The 12,497-nt window shown below is 41.6% G+C and overlaps 1 protein-coding gene across 3 annotated transcripts in view; it reads left to right on the forward strand.

The window, feature by feature from the left end:
- Tada2a (transcriptional adaptor 2A) overlaps positions 1-12,497 on the forward strand; it is a 50,192-nt gene that overhangs the window by 1,228 nt on the left and 36,467 nt on the right. For 2 of the 3 annotated variants that reach the window (XM_075991309.1, XM_075991311.1), the window contains exons 2-4: positions 928-1,037; positions 6,667-6,773; positions 8,392-8,451. In XM_075991309.1, the coding sequence (XP_075847424.1) occupies positions 1,013-1,037; positions 6,667-6,773; positions 8,392-8,451 (192 nt within the window). In that variant the 5' untranslated portion in view covers positions 928-1,012. The remainder of the gene's footprint in view (positions 1-927; positions 1,038-6,666; positions 6,774-8,391; positions 8,452-12,497) is intronic. The other variant, XM_075991310.1, reaches the window with a different exon arrangement.

Below are 12,497 nucleotides of genomic sequence, written 5' to 3' on the forward strand. Positions count from 1 at the left end.
CAGAGATCCACCTGCCTCTGCCTCCCGAGTGCTGGGATTAAAGGCATGCGCCACCATCGCCCGGCTTTAAAATTTATTTTTTGAGGCAGGGTCTCAGTGTGTTGCCCTTGCTATCATAGAACTCAGTGTGGACCAGGCTGGTCTTGAAGTTGAACTCATAGAGACCTATTTTCTTCTCCCTCCTGGGTTTTGGGATTAAAGATGTCTACCACTGTACCAGCAAATTGTAGATTGATTGATTGATTGGTTGATTGATTGATTGATTATGTATGTGTGCCTGCAAGCCAGAGGAGGGCACTAGACCTCATTACAGATGGTTGTGAGCCACCACGTGGTTGCTGGGAATTGAACTCAGGACCTTTGGAAGAGCAGGCAATGCTCTTAACCGCTGAGCCATCTCTCCCGCCCCCAAGTTGTAGATTTTTTTTAAGGACGTACTTTCAAGTCTGTGAACATGGAGGTCTGAGCGTTGTGATTGGCTACCCCACCATTGCCATGTCAGTTTACCAAAGTAAATCCGGCCAAAGAGAATGGATACGTGGCAGAAAAAGCCAAATGTTTATTAGAAATTCTTAGCATTTGCTGGTTATGGCAGAGCACACCTGTGATCCCTGACCTGGGGAGCCAAGGCTGTAGGATCTCCAGTTGGATGCCAGTCTGGACTACCATAGTGAGACGCTTGCTTCAGAAGCAAAAACCAAAGCAGAGATATGTAGCACCCATGTGCCAGGCTATACGGTATGGATAATTGAGGGTACATTTAATGCTCACAATTCTGAGGTTGAGCCTGTTGCATCACACCCCTTTTACAGAGGATAGATGCATAGAGGAAGAGCAGGTCCCCTGCTGTGACAGGGTTGAAGGTGCTGCTTGTAGTAAACCTTTGAATGGTTTTCTGATCCATGTGGCTCTTCTCTTTGTCCATAGGCGATCGTCCATTTGGGCTACTTCTGAAATCTTGAAGAAGCTCCATATCAAGGAAGAGCCAACAGCAGTCACTGTCATTTAGAGAATGGACCGTTTGGGTTCCTTTAGCAGTAAGTACAGTGGGACAAGTCTCAAGTGAAGACCAATAGCAAACTAAAGTAGAAGTCGATCGTGGAAGCAGCGCCTTTGAAGTTGAATGCTAATGCCTGAAGGAATTATGAATGTAATGTTAAAATAAAATCAACCAGTACCTATTGGTTGCCTACTGAACATGTCACAAATGTATTTATCACTCCAAGTCTTAGAATAAAACCAAGCTGAGTGGACCAGCCACCATGTGATTGATGTGTAATTGAACATTTTTATTTTTGAGCCCAGGTTCTTCTCATGTAGCTTGGACTGATCTGGAACTGGCTTTGTAGCTAAGGAAGACCTTGGAGTACTTATTTTCCCAAGTGCTAAGATTTCAGACATGTACCATCATTGGATTTTGAAGAAATAGAAATCAAAATATTAGGTGATACACACTTGTACATGCACAGACACATACACACAAGTACAGTCACAAAGTAGATGTTCATTAGTGTTCCAGTAAGAAAAGGTTTTGTTTATTTGTCATTTTCTAAATGGCATTCTGCATTTTCCCTACATTTATTTAGAAAAACAGAGGCAGGCAGATCTCCGTGAGTTCCAGGACAGCCTGGTCTACAGATCGAGTTCCAGGACAGGCTCCAAAGCTACAGAGAAACCCTGTCTCGAAAAAGAAAAGAAAAATAGAATCTTTGGACACATCAAGTTCTATATTTTCAGTTTAGCAACACTGCAAATGTAAACTAAACCTACTCCCGCCTGCTGTGTTTTGTTTGTTTTTTGGTTTTTCAAGACTGAGTTTCTCTGTAACAGTGCTGGCTGTCCTGGAACTCATAGAGATCCTCCTGCCTATGCCTCTGAGAGTGCTAGGATTAAAGGTGTGTGTCACCACAACACAATTTTAAAACACAATTGTTAGGGTGTGTATAGCAAGGGCTATACACAGAGAAAACCTGTCTCAAAAAGCTACTCCCTCGGCCAGGCGGTGGTGTCGCACACCTTTAATCCCAGCACTCGGGAGGCAGAGGCAGGCGGATCTCTGTGAGTTCGAGACCAGACTGGTCTACAGAGCTAGTTCCAGGACAGGCTCCAACGCCACAGAGAAACCCTGTCTCGAAAAACCAAAAAAAAAAAAAAAAAAAAGCTACTCCCTCCCCCCCACAAAAAAGTTTGAGGTGCTGGAGAGCTGGCTCAATGGTCTTCTGGAGGACCTGAGCTTGACCACCAGCAACCACATGAGGGTTCACAACTGTTTGTAACTCCAGCCCCAGGGGATCTGACCTTCTGGCCTCCACAAGCTCTGCGTATACATGATGTGTACACATTCATGCACTAAAACATTCATACATATAGAATAAAAATAAAGATTTAAAAAAAATAATTTCAGACTTTTCCTCTTAAAAGTTTGTGAATACTTCCAGTTTACTTGCTTTTTCAACTTGCTTATACTTTTTGTTTTATAAAGATTTATTTATGTGTATGTGTGTTCACATCTGTGAGTTTATGTGCACTACGTGTTTATAGGAGCCCATGAAGGCCAGGAAAGGGTTTGGGATCACCTGGAACTGGAGTAACAGATGTGTGGATACTGACTGAGTGCAAGACCAATAAACACTCTTAAACACTGAGTCATATTTCAGATTCTTAAAACTATTTCCTTAGAGTTTTTTTATTTATTTTTCTTGTTTTTAATTATGTGTGTATTGGTATATACACATGAGGGCAGGTACCCGTGGAGACCTGGCCGAGGTATCAGAGCCCCTGCAGCTAGAATTACAGGTGGTTGTGAATTATGTAACATGTTACATAATTCATTCTTGCCCCCACACATACATACAAGGTGGATAAATGTAATCAAGATAAATAAACCTTCAAAATCCTGGATCTGTCTTCTGTGCACTCAATAATTTTAGTTTCAGGAAAATGCATGGAGAGGGATAAATGTGAAATGTTACACATATCGAAGATGCTGATGAAGAAAAAACTGTAAATGTCAGAAATACATACATGGCCACTATTTAGAAACTGGTTAGATTCGTTCTCAACCTTTTAGAGCCAATTATTTCTTTTTGTATTTTTCAAGTCTTTTATTGATTGAAAATGGAATGCATATTTTATTTTATTCAAAAATAAAAACATTTCCATAGTAAAAAGAGTAACCCGTAATGAAATATTATATTTAGTAAAATAACAAGGATGTCAATATGTTTTAAAAACTTGATTACAGGCACATGTTTATAATCCCAGCACTTAGATGCTGAGGCAGAAGGATTGTCTCCAGTTCAGGGAAGAGCCTGAGTTACAAAGTAAAACCTCGTCTCAAAAAAAGGGTGGAAGGATAGGAGCACGAAATAAAGGCAGTAAGAGACATGATGACTTACGCAGTCAGCTGCTTAGACCGCATCTTACTGTGAGAAATGCAGGATAATTCAGGTGTGATTAAGAAATGCTACAAGTCTTCGTAATCCCTGGGCAAACAGTACAGCCTCCTCTTGAATTGTGTATACTTGTTATACTAGAGTATTCAGATATATATATATATATATATTTTTTTTTTTTTTTTGGTTTTTCGAGACAGGGTTTCTCTGTGGCTTTGGAGCCTGTTCTGGAACTAGCTTTGTAGACCAGGCTGGTCTCAAACTCACAGAGATCCGCCTGCCTCTGCCTCCCGAGTGCTGGGATTAAAGGCGTGCGCCACCATCGCCCAGCGTATTCAGATATATTTAAACTGTCAAAATTCTTTCTTGAGACAGGGTCTCACTAGCTCTAGCTGGTGTGGATTTCATAAAGATCTGTCTGCTTGTCTCCTGAATTCTAGGCTTAAAGGCATGTGCCAACACCTAGCTGTCAAAAATGTTTTAGTTGGGGCTAGGGCTATAGCTCAGTGGTAATGTTGCACAACCGCTTGACACATGTACAAGATCCTGTGTCAGGTCCCCTGACACTACCAAAGACAAATATTTTTTACATGTGATATAGAAATGGGTTCTAGGTCATGTAATTGGGAGGTTTAGTTTTCTGTGTAGTTGATTTGTTTTGTGTTTGCTTTTCTTTCTTTTTTTTTTGTGTGTTTGCTTTTCAAGACAAGAGTTTCTCTATGTAGCCCTGACTGCCCTGCAACTCACTTTGTAGATGAGGCTGGCTTTGAATTCAGGGAGTTTCGCCTGCCTTCTGCCTCCCAAGTGCTGGGATTAAAGGTATGTGCCACTACTGCCCGGCTCCAGTTGAAATTTTTTTTTAATATTTATTTATTTATTATGTATACAATATTCTGTCTGTGCGTATACCTGCAGGCCAGAAGAGGGCACCAGACCCCATTACAGATGGTTGTGAGCCACCATGTGGTTGCTGGGAATTGAACTCAGGACCTTTGGAAGAGCAGGCAATGCTCTTAACCTCTGAGCCATCTCTCCAGCCCTCCAGTTGAATTTTTAATGAGATAATGGAAATTTGCTAAAGACTTAAGTCGGTGGGCTTTTTGTTCACATGTTTTGTTTTTGTTTGAACAAGTATCTTGAGTACTTCAGAGCATCTAGAATCCCTGTCCTATCTGCAAAATGCTATTAGCACATCCTAGTCATTGTAGCAGCAAAGACCTGTTTTTGGATTTTCAAAATGTCTTTCCTAGGGGGTGGTGAACCGTTAGGTTAGTCAATTGATGCAGTGAACTGTTAAAAAGGATAGGAAAGGATCAGCAAGATGGTTTAAACCTGAGGACCTGAGTTCAGTCCCTGGTTAGCACATGGTGGAAGAAGAGACCTGTCCCCCCAAAAGTTTCTTCTGACCTCCATATGCTGTTGCACATGCATGCACACACACATACACACACAGACACATACATAAATAATAAAATATAAAACAAAAAAGTTAGAGATGATCTAGGGGAATGACTTGGGCCTAGGAATTCAGGGCCAACCTTGACCACGTAGAGCCTGTCTCTGAGTTCAAGGCCAGCCTGGTCTACAGTGCTAGTTCCGGGACAGTGAGGGCTGTTACACAGTGAAACCCTGTCACAAATAAATAAGTAAATAGAAAGCCAGAGTTCAGGAGATGGTGATTTGGTAAAGACAGGCATCTGGGCTGGAGAGATGGCTTGTCACTTAAGGTGTTCTGCTCTTGCAGGGGCCTGGGGTTTAGTTTCCAGCAAGCACTTCAGGTGACCCACAACTGCCTGTAACTCCAGCTCTGGGACCTCCATGGGCACCTGCACTCATGCACATATCACACATACACATACAAATACACATATTTTTTTAAATGACATCTAGCACTGTATTTTGTTTTTTCACCAGAAGTGGTGGATGACAAATGCCTGTATCCCTCAACTTTGAAGGCAGAAGCAGGAAGATCAGGAGTTGAAGGTCATCATAGTTGGAGACCAGCCTGGGCTACATGAGACCTTTTTTCAAAAACAGAAAAAAAGGAAAAAGTGTTTGGGAATACTTTTTTTTGTTTGCTCTTTGGTTTTTTGAACAGGGTTTCTCTTAGTCCTGGCTGTCATGGAACTCATTTTTGTAGGCGGAGACTGCTCATTTGTTTCCCATGCCCAGACCCGAAATAATCTCACAGAAACTATATTAATTAAAACACTGCTTGGCCTATTAGCTTATGCATATTTTTAGTTGACTCTTACATCTTAAATTAACTCATTTCTATTAATCTGTGAATCACCATGAGGTTGTGGTTTACCTACGGTAAGGTTCTGGCGTCTTTTTCCTTTTGAGCTCATGATCTGCCTGCCTCTGCCTCCCAAGTGCTGGGATTAAAGGTGTGCCACCACTGCCTGGCGGTAGGGTAGATTTCTTTATCCTGTCCTTTTCTCCTGTGTCTTCAGAGGAAGGAATGGTGCCTTGAAGGGTATTTTTTTTTTTTGCTTTAGAGAGAAAAATACAACATAATATGAGCTCTTGCCCCAGACTAAACAAAATAAGTCCCTCCATCTCCCTTTCAAGGCCTTTGTTCCACATTCCCGTGGGTAATCACAGGGAAGAGTCTGTTGCCCTGACTTCAGAGAGACAGGATTTGGGGCGACCTGGAAAATACATACCTGCAGTTTTAGAGCTTTGGAGGGTTTATAGTGTACCTTTGCCTTCATAATTCAGAGACCCGCTGTTTTTACCAGAACAAGAGAGTTCTGCAATGTTTCGTGTTTTCCTGGGTAGCAGTCTCAGCCTAGACACACAGCTTAAACCCCAAATTGGAATTCTCCCAACTTAAGAAAAAATTCCGATTTGTGGAGAAGTTGAAAGAAAGTGACTGGTTGTGCACTTCTGCCTAGATGGAGCAATTGTTAGCATTTCGTCTGGTTTGCTTTGTATATGCATTCTGTGTAGGGAACATGCCCATTTTTCTTTTCCTTGTGGTAAAGGAGGCTTTATAAAACTTTAAAAGTTTTACAAAAGTCAAGCTTATCTGTAGGCACCCTCTCTGCCTCCTTATTTGAAGCTGTAGGTCCACTGGAGAAAGGAACATGCTGCCATGTAATAGAAAGGGGAGTGGCTCTTGTTTATTTGGTGTGGAATAAGCTTGTCCCACCTACACGTGTTTTGTCAAGGCAGTCACTGTCTCCAGCCATTTGCAGAGCTTCGCCTTTTGCACTTAGTGGTGTTCACGAAGAGTTTTGAACTTCCGTTGTTTTCTGTGTTCTAGATGATCCATCTGATAAGCCCCCTTGCAGAGGCTGCTCCTCCTACCTCATGGAACCTTACATTAAGTGTGCTGAATGTGGACCTCCTCCTTTCTTCCTGTGTTTGCAGGTAACTAATTCCCTGAGGAGAAGGTGTCTTTCCTGGTCTGTTTTATGGATGCAGTAACTTGAGGTGGCTTAGGACCACACTGCATGAGCTCTCCTGCAAGTGTCTTCCCTGTGATACTTTACCAGGAAGCTCGGAAACAGCAGATGGATGAGACAGACAGCTGTTCCATAGAGCGTCTCAACTTAATGCTTACCACTTTCCCCAAGTAAAGTTATTTAGATTACAGGAATCAGAACTGACAGGTTGTTCCTTTTGATCTCACTGTTTGTTAGCTTCTTAGAGTGGTCTTTGTATAGATGACAAGGGAACAAGCTGTTTTGTGGATTATATTAGGAGTAAGACTGATTATAAGTGTGCCAGGTACTATTTTGAGTACTTCACTTGAATCACCCCCTAAATCATCACTACAGTGCTGTAAGTGAATAAATAAAATATCTCAATTTTACAAGTGAAACTCAACTAAAGAAAGCCTAGATGATTTGCTTGTTGGGAATATCAGAGATACTTATTTATAGGATGTATTCCAGGGATGGCAGAGGCGGCTCAGCGGATAAAGTATTTGCTGCACAAGCCTGAGGACCTGAGTTTGAATCCCCAGCAACCTGGGCATGATAGCATTTTCTGTAACCCCATACTGGGGAGGGAGTGGAGATAGGGGGAACCTGAGGGTCTGTTAGCCAGCCAGACGAGCTGAAATGACAAGCTCTAGGTTCAGTGAAAGACTTTCTCTCAGAAAATAAAGGGGAGTGCAGTAGAGGAAGACTCCGAGTGAAGGCAAGTGTACCTACAAACACATGTGCACACACAGCATTCCAGTTTTAGGCGGGTTAAAATGTAAAAAGTGGCTGATGAAAGTTGTGATCTACCTTGGGTTATAAGATTATACTGGACATAGGGTGCCATCTGGGGAGGATGAATAGCAGGAAGGAAGATGAAGTCAGCCTGGGCTACATTGCAAAATTCTTTTTGGTATACCAAAAACAAGAGAAGACCCCCAAAAACTATAGCTTGTATGACTAGATTACCTTAGGCTGGTAGTGGCAGTGAATGCCTATAATTTTAGAACTTTGGAAGTGGAGAGGCAGGAAGATAAGGAGTTTGAGGCCGGCCTAGACTACATAGGGAGATTAAGAATAACGTGAACTACATGAGACACTGCCTCAAATAAAACAAAAAAAAGAAAAAGTAGAGCACTTTCAAGCCATCTTTTTTCTTTTTTTTTTTTAAGTTTTATTTATTATTTTTGGTATTTTGAGACAGGATCACTCTACATAGCCTTGACCCTTCTCATACTATGTAGACCAATCTCGCCTCGAACTTGCAGAGATTCCACTGCCTCTGCCTACCGAGTGCTGAGATTAAAGATGTGCACCACCAAACCTGGCTTTTATTTTGTTAAAGATGTGGTCTCATGTAGCCTAGCTTGCCTTGAATTGACTATGTAGCTGAGTGAGGATGACTGAACTCTTGATCGTCCCAGTTCTACCTCCCAAATGCTGGGGTTGAATCCAGTCTTTTGTATATTTGTAACAAGCCTTGTACCCCCTGAGCCTCATCCCTAGCCCTAAGGAAGTATTTTTTATGTGGCTTTTGGTAATTTAACTTTTTTTCTTCACAGTGTTTCACTCGAGGATTTGAGCACAAGAAACATCAGAGTGATCATACTTACGAGATCATGGTAATGATGACATTACTGGAAACTTTTATTCATTTTTCAAGTATTGGGATTGAGAACTCATTTTCTTTTTTTTTTTAAATATTTATTTATTTATTATGTATACAATATTCTGTCTGTGTGTATGCCTGCAGGCCAGAAGAGGGCACCAGACCTCATTACAGATGGTTGTGAGCCACCATGTGGTTGCCGGGAATAATGCTCTTAACCACTGAGCCATCTCTCCAGCCCCCGAGAACTCATTTTCTTTAGCTCCACGTATCTCTGTCCTTTTTCTCTTCTGAATTTGATAATTATCTAATAGGTTTTTTAGTTCTTTGTAACCTATAAAGATATTTAAATATAAAAATAGCTTAACAAGTATATACATAATGTTGTAGTTTGAATATATTTAGTATAATCTCATAGGGAATGGCATCATTAGGAGATTTGTTGGAGTGAGTATGGTCTTGTCACTGTGGGAGTGGGCTTTGAGGTTTCCTGTGCTCAGAAAAATGCTGAGTGTCTCAGTTGACTTTTTGTTACCTGTAAGAAGTAGCATTCTCAGCTCTGGAACCATTTCTGCCTGCACGCTATGCTCCTCATCATGATGATAATGGACGGAACCTCTGAAACTGTAAGTGAGCTACCCCCCAATTAAATGTTTTTTTTATAAGAGTCGCTGTCGTCATTATGTCTCTTCACAGCAATAGAAAACCTAACTAAGCTAGGAGGCGTGGCCCACGTCTTTAATCCCAGCCAGCACTCAGAAGGCAGAGACAGGCAGGTCTCTGAGATCAAAGCCAGCCTTGGCTACCTGGTCTACGGAGTGAGTTCCAGGACAGCCAGGACTGTTACATAGAGAAACCCTGACTCAAAAAACCAAAAAAAAAAAAAAAAAAAAAAAAAGTAAGACAACAACATAGAATGTAAAAATGACTGACTGCAGTGTGGTGGCTTGTGCGTGTAATCAGACAGGGTTGCCATGAGTTTAGGCTAGTCAGGGATGTAGTGTGAGACCCTGTGTGGTGTTTTTTTGTGAGAATGGCCCCAAGTTTCAGTCATTTGAATACTTCATCCCCATGTGGTAACTGTTGGGAAGTAACTTTTCTATTGCTGTGATGAAACACTATGACCAAGTCAACTTACACAAGGAAGGGTTTATTTGGGACTTACAGTCCAGAGGGATAGGAGTCCATCCATCATGGTGGGGGGCATAGCTGTAGGCAGACAGGCCGGCATGGCACACAAGTAGCAGCTGAGACCTCAGATCCTTATCCTCAAACTGGGAACAGAGATGGGGGTGACAGGAGACTTTTGAAACCTTATCCTGTCCCCAGTGACACACCTCTCCCAACAAAGGCCACACCTCCTAATTCTTTCCAAACAGTCACCAGATGGGGACCAAGTATTCAGATATCTGAGGCTTAGGGGGTCTATTTCCATTCAAAAACCACACTGTGTTTCAAAACACAGATAATAGGGCTGGAAGGATGGCCTATCATCTTAGAGTGCCAACCGTTCTTGCAGAGGACTGGAATTCAGTTCTTGGCACTGATATTGGACAATACGTAACTCCCTATAACTGGTGCCCTCTTCTGGAATCCATACATATCTCTGTAGATGGACTTTTCTGCCACCAATCCCAAATAATGACATGGAGACTTATGAATTATGAAAGCTAGGCCTTAGCTTAGGCTCTTCCCATTAGCTCTTATAACTTAAATTAATCCATTTATATTAATCAGTATTTTGCCTTGTGGCTTTTTACCTTTCTTTCATCATGCATCTCCTGCTTCCTCTCCACCTGGCTGGCAACTCCACTCCTTCTTTCCAGAGTTCTCTCTCTCTGCCCAGAAGTCCTACCTATACCACCTGCCTAGTTATTGGCCATTACACCAATTGCTTATTACACCAATCAGAGCCACACATTTTCACATAGTATACATATATCCCACAACATACCTCACTCATATATGCACAGACACACACACATACCATAATTAAAAATAAAATACATATTTAAAACAATAAAGTACTAAACAACATACAATAAAAAAAATTAGAAGAGACAAACTGGCTGATAGGCTAGGTAAGATTTGACTCTGATTTGAGTAATAGCATAGCCACATTTAAAGAAAAAGTGTGCCACTCTTCCCACTTGGGCCAGGAGTTTAATATGCCAATGTAAATAATCAGGTCTCTTGACAGGTCTATGTATCTTTTTAAAATAGTTTTGTCTGGAGACTGCGGTTCTAGCTTAGTGGTAGAGGCCTCCCCTAGTGTGCACCAAGCTTTGAATTTGATCCCTTGCGTTTCAGGGGGAAAGTTTGTCTGTTTTCAGAGTATCTAAAGCAAGTTTTTCAACACTTAGCCCCTGGTACAGTTTTCTTACAGTAATAATTCATTGTAGATTAATCTTTTGGCACTGTGTTAGTTTTCTACAGTTGCTGTTATAAATTATGAAAACTTAAGTGTCTTAAGAAAACACTGATTTATTATTGCAGAATTTAGTAGGTCAGAAGTGGGCTTCCTGGTTTGAGGCAGGTCTTGAGAGGCTGTAATGGAGGTGTTTGGCCAGCCTGAGCTTTTATCTTGATACCCTGGGGGAGAATCTGTTTCTGAGTTCATTCAGTTTGTTGGCAGAATTGACTGCCTTGAGATTGAAGGATTGGTGCCTCTGTTTCCTGGCTGGTTGTTGGCTAGAGTTTGTTCTTTGCTTCTTGAGGCTTCTCTGGCCTTTGGCCTCCTTTTGCCATATCCAAAGCCAGTGAGTGCTACTGGGAGACCATGAGGGCTGTTGATGAAGTACTTGAACCTCTGACCTGCTTTATCCTGCTTAAGCAGTTTCTTTTATTCTTCTCCCTTCCTCTAATACTTAAAAGAGAATCTATTTTTTGATTTTTAGGTTTTTATTTTTATTATGTGTGTTTTGGCTGCATGTATTTTTTTTTTTCGAGACAGGGTTTCTCCATAGCTTTTTTGGTTCCTGTTCTGGAACTAGCTCTTCTAGACCAGGCTGGTCTCGAACTCACAGAGATCCGCCTGCCTCTGCCTCCCGAGTGCTGGGATTAAAGGCATGCGCCACCACCGCCCGGCTGCATGTATGTTTTTGCACCACATGGTACCAGGTGTTCCCGGAAGAGGGTGTCAAATCCCCTGGACTGTTGTGAGCCACCATAGATTCTGGGACTTGACCCCAGGTCCTTTGGAAGAAATCCAGTGCTCTTATCTATGGAACCATCTCTCTAGCTCCCCTCTAGTACTTTTAAAGATTTGTATGATTTCGTTGGACCCACCTAGATAAATCAGGCCGTTTCCCAACTTTGCTAGTTGTTAGTAATTTTAATTCTAATTCTACAGAGTGTTTAATTTTAATTTTACCTGCAGTACTAGTGCTTGATGGAATAGTAGACAGAAACCTGGGAGAAATCTGGAATGTGTTTAGAATTCTGCCAATTATGTAATTCACAGCACTTTATGTGTGTTTCATAAAAGATCAGAAAGAAATTGGGCATGGTGGTACATGCCTTCAATCCCAGCACTCAGGAAACCGAGGCAGGTAAGATCTCTGTGAGTTTGAGGCAATCTTATCTACATATTGAGCTCTAACACAGATAAGGCTATATAGTGAGACCCTGTACACACACACCCCCAAAAAAGAACAAAGCTAAAAAGGAAGGTAGGGATGCAACTCAGCTGGTAGAGGCTTACCTACCATATGCAGAGCCCTGCATTCTGCTCCCAATACCACATAAAACCAGGCATAGTGACACACAGTAAGTACCTGGGAATACTTGGGAAATGAAGCCAGCAAAGGTCTTTCTCATTTTCTTCGTGATCAGTTGGAGACTACCCAGGGATACATAAAACCTTGTTTCAAAAACGAAATAAAACAAAATCATTCAGAAAGAGTGACTCAACATTAATTTGATCATTTGTTGGTTCCTGTTAGTGTTCCTGCACCTATAATACTGGGAGTCATGTTCTAGACTAAAATGAATTTTGGGAGAATAACTATCTGCCTTTCCTTATAGTTTCCAGTCTCTCCTTTTAAAAATATTATTATT

Source organism: Microtus pennsylvanicus, chromosome 11 (genome assembly GCF_037038515.1).
Source record: "Microtus pennsylvanicus isolate mMicPen1 chromosome 11, mMicPen1.hap1, whole genome shotgun sequence".
In the NCBI taxonomy this organism is placed as follows: Eukaryota; Metazoa; Chordata; class Mammalia; order Rodentia; family Cricetidae; genus Microtus; species Microtus pennsylvanicus.